At 45.7% G+C, this 12,387-nt stretch overlaps 1 protein-coding gene across 1 annotated transcript in view; it reads right to left on the bottom strand.

Annotated features, from left to right (window-relative positions):
- The window catches only part of Vps8 (vacuolar protein sorting 8), a 201,730-nt gene that overhangs the window by 104,992 nt on the left and 84,351 nt on the right, over nucleotides 1–12,387 (bottom strand). The window contains 1 exon segment of the mRNA XM_077645110.1: nucleotides 11,621–11,715. Coding sequence (XP_077501236.1) covers nucleotides 11,621–11,715 — 95 coding nt within the window.

The following is a 12,387-nucleotide window of genomic DNA, read 5'->3' as shown; positions in this document are numbered from 1 at the left end:
TCGGCGCAGGGCTGGCGGCACGGCTCCCTGGAGGGGTTTCTTGCATGGGATACTCGTACCCAGCAGGCTCCACCAAATTGTCACGGAGTTCTCACGGAGAGACGCTTCAACAGCTGGAGTCGGCAAGAGGAGACGGTAATGGCGGCCGATCCACGATAGCACGATCGCAACCTCATCGTCTTCGCGGACAGCTTGCGCCACCTGGCAACACTAGGTGGCAATATATTAGTACTAGCATTTTATCATCACACAGTGTCCACGCCTTGCTGCACAACGGTATGACTAAAGTCTAGAGTTTATCAGTCCTAGCCCACAAAGAAACATTGGAACATGAACTTTCTGGCATTTCTAGCACACCATTAATCACTACCTACCTTATATATACACTGCAGCTCTCAAATGCTATCTACAGTGGCTGCAGCTTGAGTGCATGGGTGCTACCACCTCTGGTTATGTAATCTCTCTGCCATTGGTTGCTTCCTTGCCTATTGTTTTCATGGCCCACAGATAAAGGGCAACTCCGGCGTATTTTCCGACTCCTCTGATTTTACTGAAACTTTCATGGTATGTTCTCCGAACTTTTCTGGTCCTTAGTGCCAAATTTTGCAGCGGGGCAGTGTTTTGTTGCTGCACAAACAAACTTTAAAATTTCCCATTTTGTGGTCTCAATTTGGGAGATTTCTAGAGGCAACCCTGCTTTTGTGACGCAGGTTATGAAGAGCAGCCTACAAAGCTGGGCCGAACACAAGGGTGTTCAAGGGCAGCTACAACCGTGTTTCCGGGTCAGCAGACGCATCGAGGACAACATGTTTGTCCTTATGCAGTGCATTGAGATCGCCCTACAGATTGGGAGCCCGCTGTATGTGGCTCTCCTGGACACCTCTAAGGCATATGACCGGGTAAATCGGGAGCTGCTATGGGACATACTTGACCTCGATGGGGCTGATCTAGACCTGCTCCGAGCGCTAAACGCAGACATCATGGCAGAAGTTGAGTGGGGTGGCACTACCATGACACTGGTAGAGGTACCATGCGGTCTTTGGCAGGGCTGTCCCCACTCCTCTTCATGTTATACGTGGCAGGAGTAACGCATCAGTTGGAAGGTGTCAGGGTATGGCTGCAGAATGGAGCAATAGAAACAGGGCCAAAGAAAGGTCTATCCCATCCCAGCCCTGGTGTATGTGGATGCATTCGCCATCACTGCGGGCTTGTTGGAGGAGTTACAGAGCCTTCTGGACATCTGCGGCAGAGAAATGTATAGACATCAGCTGCGGATTAGTGCGGTAAAGTGTCGGGTGATGTTGTGGGGTGCAGCACAGATACGGCAGCAACAATGGACACTAAAGGGCACCACGGTGCACTTGGATGATGTCGTGAAGTACCTGGGTGTGCATCTAAGTGCAGGACCAGATTACCTGAAGTCCCACGAGAGGCACACAAGAGTGAAAGCTGCCAGGAACAAATGTTTTCTGGGTCGCCAGGCACTTTGGGCATTCAACTGGCATGAGGTAATCCTCCCCTTTTGGAAGATGGTGGCAGTGCCCGGGCTGACCTATGCCAATGCCACGCTGTGCCTTTCTGCGGGATCATGCGAATTCCTCGAGAGGAGACAGAGGGGAAGTGGGAAGGCTGGCCTTGGGCATCCACCGGAACGCCCTGGTGGAAGGCATTCAGGGGGACATCGGCTGCTCCTCTTTCGCAGCACGGGAAGCCACCTCGAAGCTCGTGTTTGAGGCTAGACATCTCCGTTTGCCCGCTGCGAATCTGGCCCACCAAACCTTCGTACACCTCATTTACGTGGGCATCTTTAACCGATGGACCCGAAAGAGTGCAAATTTATGCTGCAAGTTCGGCATCCCGTCTGTCTCCCTTTCTACTGCTGCGGCGGGGCCCGGAAACACTGTGGGGACAATCAAGGGCCAGGTCAAGGAAGCACAGACGAGGAAGTGGCGGCGCAGAGCAATGGCTAAACCCATGATGGAGCTCTACCGGCCGCCAGGACGTCCATCTGCCAAGAGCGCATATTCGACAGCTCCCGTGGCAGTAGCGTGCTGGCGGAAGCCCGTTGCGAGGTGCTGCACACGCATGTGTGGCACTACAAGTTCACAAGCGACCACAGCACTACCTGCTCCGTTTGTGGGGAGGCACAGGAGACAACTGGTCACGTGATCCTGGAATGCACTGGTCTTGCACCTCCATCAGGAACATTGACTATGCCCACAGCCGCTGGTTTTGGTGAAGCCGGTGCTACCACAGTTGAAAGCACCAAGTGCCATCTTGAGGAGTGGTGGCGGAAAGGGGTGGTATACATAGCTGTGGCCAGCGTGGCCAGGGAGTGACTGAAACCAGTGATCCGTGATCAACTGTGAAAAGTGACTGTACTTTTTTTAATTACTTTTGCTTGGCTCCACCTCACTGAAAGGTTGTGGCGACTCATTACGAAGGGTACAGTCATTATCACCATCACTATCATGGATGAACGGCCGTCGATATTCACTCTGCGTGTGCTGAAGGACAAAATTTCGAGCTGGCTTTTGGTCATTTCAGACAAATAATGACCCAAGCTCTCACTTAGAGACACAAGTTCGGTCAATCAACTCGTACACAGTAAATTTTGCAACAGTATCCGCAACATCACAGGACGGTCTATCGTGATGTGACCGTTTGGTCGAAACCTAGTTTTGGTTTCCTGATTTTTGCTTTTTAAATACTTATGCTTGGTATTTTGAAAAATGTTATTTTGTACTGGATAGAGTGGACACTAAGAAATGTATGTGAGTACCTACTACAGAAAAGAGAACTGCGTACAATAACCCACTCAAACAGGTCTCAGTCCAATGCCCCTATGTTCAACAGGTTGCAAATTTTGCAGTTTCCTTTGGTATATGGTTGTAAATAACATCAAACAGAATAATTACCCACTTAAATGTTTTTGTGCTGCCTAACAGGAATACTAGAAATGGTAGCAATATTATTTTTATTTACCCTGTAACCTGAAACATCTACCGACAGGGCCTAATTCAATATTACGGGGCAAAAGTATGGAACACAGTACCACTTGAAATCAAAATGGCTAGCAACTTCCTGTTCTCTATTAAGTGTTTCTACTTTTTGAAGATTTGAGGGTTATGTTTATTGATCTTTTTTATGCTGGCTCCCGAGTGTTGACTTCCCATGCTTTGTTGACTAATCATGTATAACTCAGCTTTATGCATATTGTGTTGCTGAAAAAATGAATGTGTACAATGGGTCTTTTCTAGCTTCACCTACTGGCCCAGCAGATTTTGTAAATGCTTAAATGCGGTAGCATGACTAGGTGCATTTTCATATTTTGGGCATACGTACATATGTCCCTGAAGCCTGCTTTGTGGCAAGCAGCCCACCTGCCCAGCGGGTCGTAAGCAACCTGCCAGGTGTGTACTATCGCGCTCAACATGACTTCCAGCACCCGAGCGTGTGGCCGCAGCACTTTTCGGATGCACAGTGGTGCCAACAAGATGCGCGCTTGAAAATAAAGTGTAAAGGATTCTGCTGTTCCACCAGTCAGCTGCGTCCCCTGCGTCGTCTGCTCTACACAATCTGAGATCAATTGCGAATGAGCCTTTGTCACACAAATGTCGCCGCTCTAGCGTTGGCGATGCGGTAACGCTATGCTTCTTTCAAGACCAGATGACACAGGGGAGAAGGGTCACTGCTGGAACAGCAAAATCCTTTTCCTCTTGTTTTGAAGTGCACTGCTTGCCAGGTGTTGCAAGTCATGTTGACCGCGATATTACACCTGGCAGGCCTTCACCCGAGTGAAGGCCTTCATGACAAATGCCTTCCGGGCAAAAGCCTTTATGGTAAAGATCTTCAGGTCAAATGCCTTTAGCATACAAGGACCTTTTAAGTATCCAGGCCCACCTGCCTACTTGGTTGTGGGCCAGGTTGTGCAAACCTGGCAGGCCTTCACCTAGGTGAAAGCCTGGGTGAATGGTACACCTGGGTGAAGGATTTCAAGGTAAATACCTAGAGGGTAACGGCCTTTAGGTCAAATGCCTTTGGAATAAAGGCCTTATGGTAAAGGCCTTCATGGTAAATGCCTTCTGGGTAAAGGCTTTTAGGACAAAGACCTTTATGGTAAAGTCTTTTAGCATTTAAGGACCTTAAAGGGGCTCTGAAAGGATCTCTTAAAAAGATGCGGTATTCCTGTGATGGTAAAGGATGCCGGTTCACGAATTCCTTCCAGCAAGAATTTTTTTCATTTTTTGAAGCTGAGTTACCTATATGAACTCAAAATTTAAATATCAGTGTCTTCGTGCCTATCCCTCTCCTCTCGTCACTTTTTGCAAGCTGAAAGGTTGCCATTCCTCTGCCTGCTCCAGGGGGCGAAGTTTCCTGACCCGCCTGACTGGCCACGGCCATGGTAGCTGCGTCGCACCTCAAAGAATTTAACCAATAGCCATCTCTGAACAGAATTATGCAGCAGCATGCAACGGTGAAGGGCACGAGCATGGAAAAGTTACTGAAAGGACTTGCCAACTTTCGCGCACGATTGTCGGTTCTCTGCTGCACGTAGAGGTGCATTATATGGCTCACGAGTTCAAGACGAGGGAAAGTAGTGATTGAGTAAGTTATGTACTCTCCTCAGAAGGTGTTTTAGAGCCTACGACTGCCAAATAATTTATAACTCAATTTCATCTCTTATGCTATTTCAGTTAGTTAGTTAGTTATATTGATTTTTATGGCGCAAAAGCAACTTAGGCTATGATGCGCCAAACACACGGTTACAGCTTTTGTTAAAGGTTACGCTTTTTATATCTAAAGTTTGTATAAAACATTGGCTTCTCTGAGAAATTTAAAAATGCTAGAAAAATCAACCAGTGCTTGATCTCCTAAAAGTAACATGGGGTGTAGTGGGATGTATTCATTGTACAATGTTGTGAAATATTTTTTCCTCAGTTGTTCCAGTTTTTTGCATACAATTAAAATGTGGTTTACCGTGAGTTCATCGCCACACATTTCGCAGAGAGGTTTGCCTTTTTTTGTCAGTAAGAAGTTGTGAGTAAGGTGTGTGTGTCCAATGCGTAGTCGACACAAAATAACTTCTATGAAACGCTCCTGATGTGTACATGATCTCCATTCTCCCAAAACAGGTTTTATAAAATGTAGTTTGTTGTTTGTTTGTTCGTCCCATGCAATCTGCCACTTATTCCTGAGTTTACTGTGCAGTAATTTAGAAAAATCCCTCTGTGGTATGTTAACTTGTTTTATATGGCCAATTCTAGCTTGTGCTGCGCAAGCATCTGCTCTCTCATTACCTAAAATTCCAACATGGCTAGGGACCCAGCAGAATATAATGTTATGTTTTTGCTTTGTAATTTTAACTATGTTATGTATGATTTTTCCTATTATGGGTTCAGCAGCGTTTGTAGAATGCAGCGCTTTTAGCATACTTAGTGAATCGGTGTAAATGATGCTATTTTTTATGTTTTGTTTTACTATTTGTTCTACAGCTACAAAGATGGCATAACACTCCGCAGTAAATACCGATGCATACTGTGGCAATCTTATCATTTTTTCATTTGTTCCTTGAATTACTGCACTTCCGACATGACTTTCTGTTTTTGAGCCATCAGTGTAAAATTCGGTGTAAGTGTCATATTTTTCTTGTAATGCAAAGAACTCTTGCAGTATGTGCTCGTGTGGTATTTTCTCTTTGTTTACGTGTGTCAATGTGAAGTCACACACTGAAGGAAGGCTGTACCATGGTGGTAGGTATTCATGTCTTTGTGCAATATTAGGTAGGGCGTCCAGCACTGCTAAGTCTTCACATTTATCTTCAAAGCGCATTATTAGTGGCCTGATAAAATGTGGTTTATTATTGAATAATCTCCTAGATGGGCACTTGGTAACAATGGGATAGCAGAGATGTTTAGGGAGAGAACGGGTTTTTAGGATGTACGTGCATGTTAGTGTGACTCTTCTATCCTCTAGTGTGGGCTCATTAGCTTCAACGTAAATACTCTTTACCGGGGATGTTCTATAAGCTCCAGTTGATAGGCGCAAACCAAGATTATGAACAGGGTCCAGTCGTTTCAAGTAGGATGCTCTTGCCGAACCATATATACCACACACCCGTAGTCCAGCTTGGAGCGCACCAAAGAGCGATATATTTGCAATAGGCATGCTCTATCGGACCCCCACCGTTTTCGCGAGAGTACCTTTAATACATTGAGGGCTTGGGATGCTTTCTTTTTCGGGTTGTTAATGTGTGACAGAAATGTAAGTTTCTTGTCAAAAGTGACGCCTAAAAATTTATGTTCCTGATTGACTGGCAGTGTGGTTTGATTCAAGCACAGATTGGGATCGACCTGTAGGCCTCGTCGTAATGAGAATAAAACAGCTACTGTTTTTTGAGGGGAGAACTTGAATCCATTTTTCTCTGCCCAAGCAGCCAGTTCATTTAGTGTGATTTGTATTTGTCTCTCGCAGGACAGTATGTTGGAAGAAGTGTATGCTATCTGTATGTCATCTACATAAACTGAATACATTACGGACTTAGGTATTACTTTGGCCAAAGAATTCATTTTTACTATAAAGAGCGTCGTACTTAAAATGCATCCCTGGGGTACGCCATTCTCTTGGGCGCTATTTCAGTTTCATCAAACGAACGATAGCTGCGAAATGTTGCTGGCCTTTAAGTCACGTGTGAAGCAGGAAAAAACCGCAATATAAACGCTGATACGTAATTTTAATTCCCTACAACACTCAAACCAGCCTGCTTCAAGAGCTGGAATGACAACAAACGACATACCGGCAGTTATACTGCTATTTTTTTGTGTGTCTCTTGTGACCTAAAGACACATCACAAAAAACATTCGGTACATGAAAAAAAAACATCATGAAGAAGACATTCAATTATGAATTATTGAGCTGTCATAGGCAAATATCATGGAATGATCCATGTATATTAATGTCTAACGCATCATACAAAATAAACACGCAAGCAAGTCAATAATCATGAACAGCTTAGCACAAACTTAGACAGGTGTTCAAACGCCATGAATACTGTTTACAGAAATTGGCCAAAACCTGGCAAAAATAATACTGCAACAAATGCCATTGCTAACATGTTCATATGTGCCATTCTACATCCAGTGACTAGCAGTACTACTTGTTGCTGGTCTAGTTGGTCCGTGGCTTTGATTAGGAACGAAATTGCGCAAACATATAAGACAACTCAAAAGATGAGGCCGATGGGAAGCCGCAATCACTGAATCCTGCGACTAATAAATGTTTCAGGAATATCATGCCAGTCTGGCTGTGAACAAGGTTATAATCACTGCAACATAACGGCTTAATTATAAAGGAGTATTTCACGCCTTAATAACCAATGTATCTGTTCGATTCAAAGAATTCCAACAGAAATTAACCTGTGGAAAAGCCACGAATACCGTTACTGAATTTGGCAAAAAACTGGCAAAAATAATACTGTGACAATACCATTGCTAACATGCCATGTGTGCCACTCTGCTTGACAGCTCAGGAGACATGACAGAGAAGGTACTAGTGGCACTCCCTCCTGAACCCTGTGCAAACTCAAAATATGCTTAGAAGGGTCCTACCCTACAAGCCTGCTTTTACGTGGCTTTTTTTCTAGGCATGTGCGAATAGCGAATTTGCAGTTCAGAGTGAACACGAAGCGAATAGTTATTCTGTTTGAATAGTTTCAAAGTCAAGTGATTATTTTCGAATCGAAGCAGTTAGTTTGCAACTGGAAATACAGTAGTAAAAAAAAAAAAGCAATTCAATAGAGCTCAATGGCATACGCTGCAAAATGCGGTTCACAGAATTCATTAAAGGCCAAACCACAAGGCAGCGTTTCTTTGGCGTCATGTCAGCGTCTTGGCTACATTATCACAAAACAAAGTTTGGAATAATTACTCATTGGCATCCACCCAAGCGAGCATATTGGCAGCACTTGGGTATCCACCCAAGTGGATACCCAAGTGGATACTCACCCAAGTGGATACTCACTTATTACAAATCTACTCCACCTTGGGGGATTTTCTAAACATCTGACCAAGTTTGGAATATTACAAAGTCCCATTGGTGGGAATCACCAAGAGTATTTTGGAGCAGGCTTTGTACCAGGCAAAAATTCAATCTGAAGCAGCTTTGTGGTGCTTTGTAGCAGGAGCCCAACACTGAGAAATAAGGCAGATATGCAATTAATAGGGTGTTTCACCTAACTGGTGCCAATGATTAAGAAACGGCAATGTGCTGCCTCTGAATCTGTTGCGCAAACTGTTCGGGACTGCACAACACCACCCGGCGGTGTCCCACCTATAACACTCCCCACCCCTTCCTCTTGGGAAGGTGCCCCCATCGTGCATGGAGCCAACCAACCAGCGCCGGCTCATTGAGCGTGCCGAGAAAATAGCGGTGGCAAGCGGGGTCATGGACGGAGCACCCTTCCTGAGACCGCTCTGACCGGCACGAACCCGCAAGACCAGCGACGACTGCTCTAGCAGGCCTGCAGGATTGCAGCGGGACATGGAGCCCTGGACCGAGGGCTCCACTCAAAAAGACGAGCAGAGTTTTCTAATAAAAGTTTTTCCTCCTCCTCTTGACTTGACAACTGCTCAACAAAGATAAATTAGCTAACCTGTGCATTGCTAATGTTAGTGCAAAATTTTATTTGTGAAAGCTGGAGAGAAAGTTGAGAAATGTCCATTTCAGTTTTCTTCACTTTAAATTCAGCACTTTCTTTATGTAAGCTTAAAATAATGCCTGCGAGATTTGAAAAGCGTCATGTGACTGTTCACTCCCACGTCGCAATTATAGCTGGCACCCTCAAACCAGCTCTGATTGAAGGAGGTCGGTTACGAAAAGCCGCAATTAACAAAACAGGCCACCACCAGTCACAGCATGGGTCACAGCTATCGTTCTGGGATGAGCACAGGCACTTTGCTTTGGTAGCATTACAATGCCACAGAGGAGTGCCCACTCTATGGCAGTCACTAAAGCCACCCTAACCATGCCATATGGCACAGATAATTTCCTGCACTCCGATATGGCCGTCCCTCTCGCAACGAACCATTTTGTTACCGATGCATGGCCTCTGACCCAAAGAACAGCACTATTTGCCTTAGCTCTTGGTCTTGGACTTGACAGGCGTACACCACACGCTTCACTGATTCCCGAAGTTCTTAATTAAAGTGACGCTGAGGACGCTGCATCGACAGATTACCTTGTTCCAACAACAAAGGCTTTTAACGAAGCTCTTATAGCTAAAAAAGGCAAAAAAAGATGAGAAACAGGTGTAGCCACCACCAGATAATTTCGAAACTAAACAGTGTGTCGCCAGTTTTTTGGGCGCGGATCCCACAGGTTAGGCTGCAGCGCCATTTCCTTCAAAACAGTGATAAAAGTTATTTCGGAGCATATGGGACGAGTTTGAATCAAGTGGCGGAAAAACATTTAAATGCAATTTCCTAAGCAATAAACATGTGTTCTGCTGTTGGATGAGCATCAACGCACCCAGAATGAGATTAGAGCATTACTCCGAATAAAAAAAAAAAAAGTGTCCCTGACGAAGACACTCATGGTGACTTCCAATCGCAGAGTTGGAGCACTTCTGGAGCAACGTTTCCTGCTCTTTTCGGAGCAACTGTATTCCAAACGGAGATCTGAGGCACGGATCGCGTCTTCCAATCGTAGACAGGGAGCGGTTGCCGCGCCGAGGTTGCTCCGTGGAGCAGTCGGGACTGCTCTGACCAGCATGCTCATGCCTGCACGCCTGCATGCTCTGACCAGAGCAAGTGTACTCCAATCGCAATTTCAGGTCGCGCGCTCTGCGCCAGATTCAGGCGCTCTGTCACAGAGCGTGCAGACCGCTCTGGGCCTGCGATTGGAATTCACCATCAGTCTGGATGATCTTCTTGCACTGACACTATAATTCAAATTGTTAATTGTGGGGTTTAACATCCCCAAGACGCATAAGCCATTAGGGATGCTGCAATGCAGGGTTCAGGAATAATTTAGACCACCTGGGGTTCCTTAACATGCACTGACATTGCGCAACACACGGGCACCTTTGCGTTTCGCATCCACTGAAACATGGCTGCCACGACCAGGACTGAACCCGGGCATCCCGGCTCAGTAGCCAGGCACGCTAAACACTGAACCACTGTGGTGGATTTATAGCTCACAAGTTCACATGGCAGTCGACACGTGGTAGGAACACAAGCTCAAGATCACGAGTGCACAGTGTGGTCATGGTATGCCAGCCCCATCATTGTAAGTGCTGCAATATGAGCTCCTATTTATACAAACCAAATTTCTACCTCAAAAGTTTGAATTATTAGTTCTACTGTGCAAACAGACTGAAGTAATTACTCATTATCGTTCACCCAAGCCCAGACATACAGCTACAAAGGAACGCCAAACAGATTTCACAGAAACCTCGCACTTGAAGAAAAATTTGTCCTGGTCCTAGGTTACAACGAGCATGAATGAGGTCCATGAAATAGATGTATCAGCTGTAACACATGCGAAACCTTACTTGTGGGTAGACATTTACCCTACGGGATAGGGGATTTAGAAGAACATGTTGCTGGGCAAGTTGGTGCATGGCTCTTGTTAATAACGAGTTGCGCAGACATAAAGGACAAACACAGGAAAGACGATGTAGACAAAAAATGGTTACGCTCTTTCCGTCTACATCATCTTTCCTGTGTTCGTCCTTTATGTCTACGCAACTCGTTTTTAACAATGGTACAGGGGATGGTGCTGCGCAAGCACTATATATGGCTCTTGGAAAGCACTTTTACTCGCCTTGTTCATATTGGACAATGTTGGCAGCGTTGTTAAGGCAGATATACAAAACGCATGCATGCCACCATGTAATAACAGTAGGCGGTAAAGGGCTAACAAGTTGGAGCAGATCTGGACTCCGTAGTTCATCTTTCTCGTTATACATTATACATTATACATCTTTCTCGTTATACATATAACTCATGCCTGCACATTTTCAGCGGTTACCTGTGCCACTTCACATTCGCCGCAGTTCTCGGTTACTGAAATGGCATTTTGGCGCAGCATTGGTGCAATTTCATCAAAAATCGTGGATCTGTACCAGCATGTCGCAGGTTCTATAAAATGGCACCAGCTGGCACAACTGGCACAGCATTCCCATCACTGAAGTCCACTGCAGGATGAAGGCATCTCCCAGTGTTTTCCAGCTACCTCTGTTCAGTGTTGGCTGTGGCCACCCTTTATATATCCTGGCCACATCCACTCACCTGATTCACTACTGCACCCAACTATGTACTTCTCCTTAGTACCACTGTGTCACTTTAATTGGCAGTGCGGGCTCGACACTTTTATATTTGTTTTTATTTTTACTGCCCAATCTAACGTATGTCACTGTAATGGGGGACCACCAAATTCCTGTGTTATGCATCACATGTCTTAGCGAAGCATACTTGTTCCTCCTAATTTTGCTAGAAAATAATTACCGACACATTTTTTAGTTCGTCCTGCATTCTTTGGATATTATCTTCTGTTCCATCAGTTTCCAAGCTGTCCTGGATATGCTGTGGTCACTATCCCCAAAAAAGGACTCTGGACGTACCTGATGTACACCAGCAGCTTATTTCCCAGCAGCACATGGCTGTCACTCAGCTGCCTGCCAGACTCCAGGGCTTGCCGCAGGATTGCCATCAGCTCCTGTGAGGTGGATACCCCTGTCATTGGCACTCCTTTCCATATGTGCTGATCAGTAGCATGTTCTGCTAGCCTGGCTATGTTTCACTCAACTATTCACAAGCAGTTTGTTTCTGTCTTTTCTGGGGAATACAGGCCCCAAACTTCCCACAACTCTCAGGCCTGAGTTTGGAATCATATTCAAAGTATCTGCCAATAGAACCAATGACGACTAGGCCAGGTTTGACTTTGCTCACCAGAGGCAAGATGTGCTTAAAGGCCAATCAACATGATGGACGAACTCACTGAATCCGACCATGGACCCAACACCACGTTACCCAACATCACTGGCTCAGCCTCGTCCATGGGTGGCAGCGGCTTGCATGCACATAGTGGACGGCGAAAGCGGTTGTACTAAGCCTCTCCCTCCCATGCCGTCACCCACCTCACACTCCCCTCCCAAGAGCAGGGCAGTGCCGTATACAACTGCACCAGCGCAAAGATAAAGAGCAGGAGACGGAATCGCACCAGCCACACCGATTTAATTGCACAACAGCACCCCCATCCTAGTAAAAGAGAAAAAAATGAGTCGATTTGTGTAGTTAGGCCAAATGCAAATTAGGTGTGCTAGCAATTCGGTTTTCACTTTGCTTCCGGTGTTCAGACCCAGTGTTCAAGGATGGCAGTTGTCTGGAT

Source organism: Amblyomma americanum, chromosome 1 (genome assembly GCF_052857255.1).
Source record: "Amblyomma americanum isolate KBUSLIRL-KWMA chromosome 1, ASM5285725v1, whole genome shotgun sequence".
In the NCBI taxonomy this organism is placed as follows: domain Eukaryota; kingdom Metazoa; phylum Arthropoda; class Arachnida; order Ixodida; family Ixodidae; genus Amblyomma; species Amblyomma americanum.
Note: the sequence above shows the minus strand (reverse complement) of the source record. Positions and strands in the feature narration are given on the sequence as shown.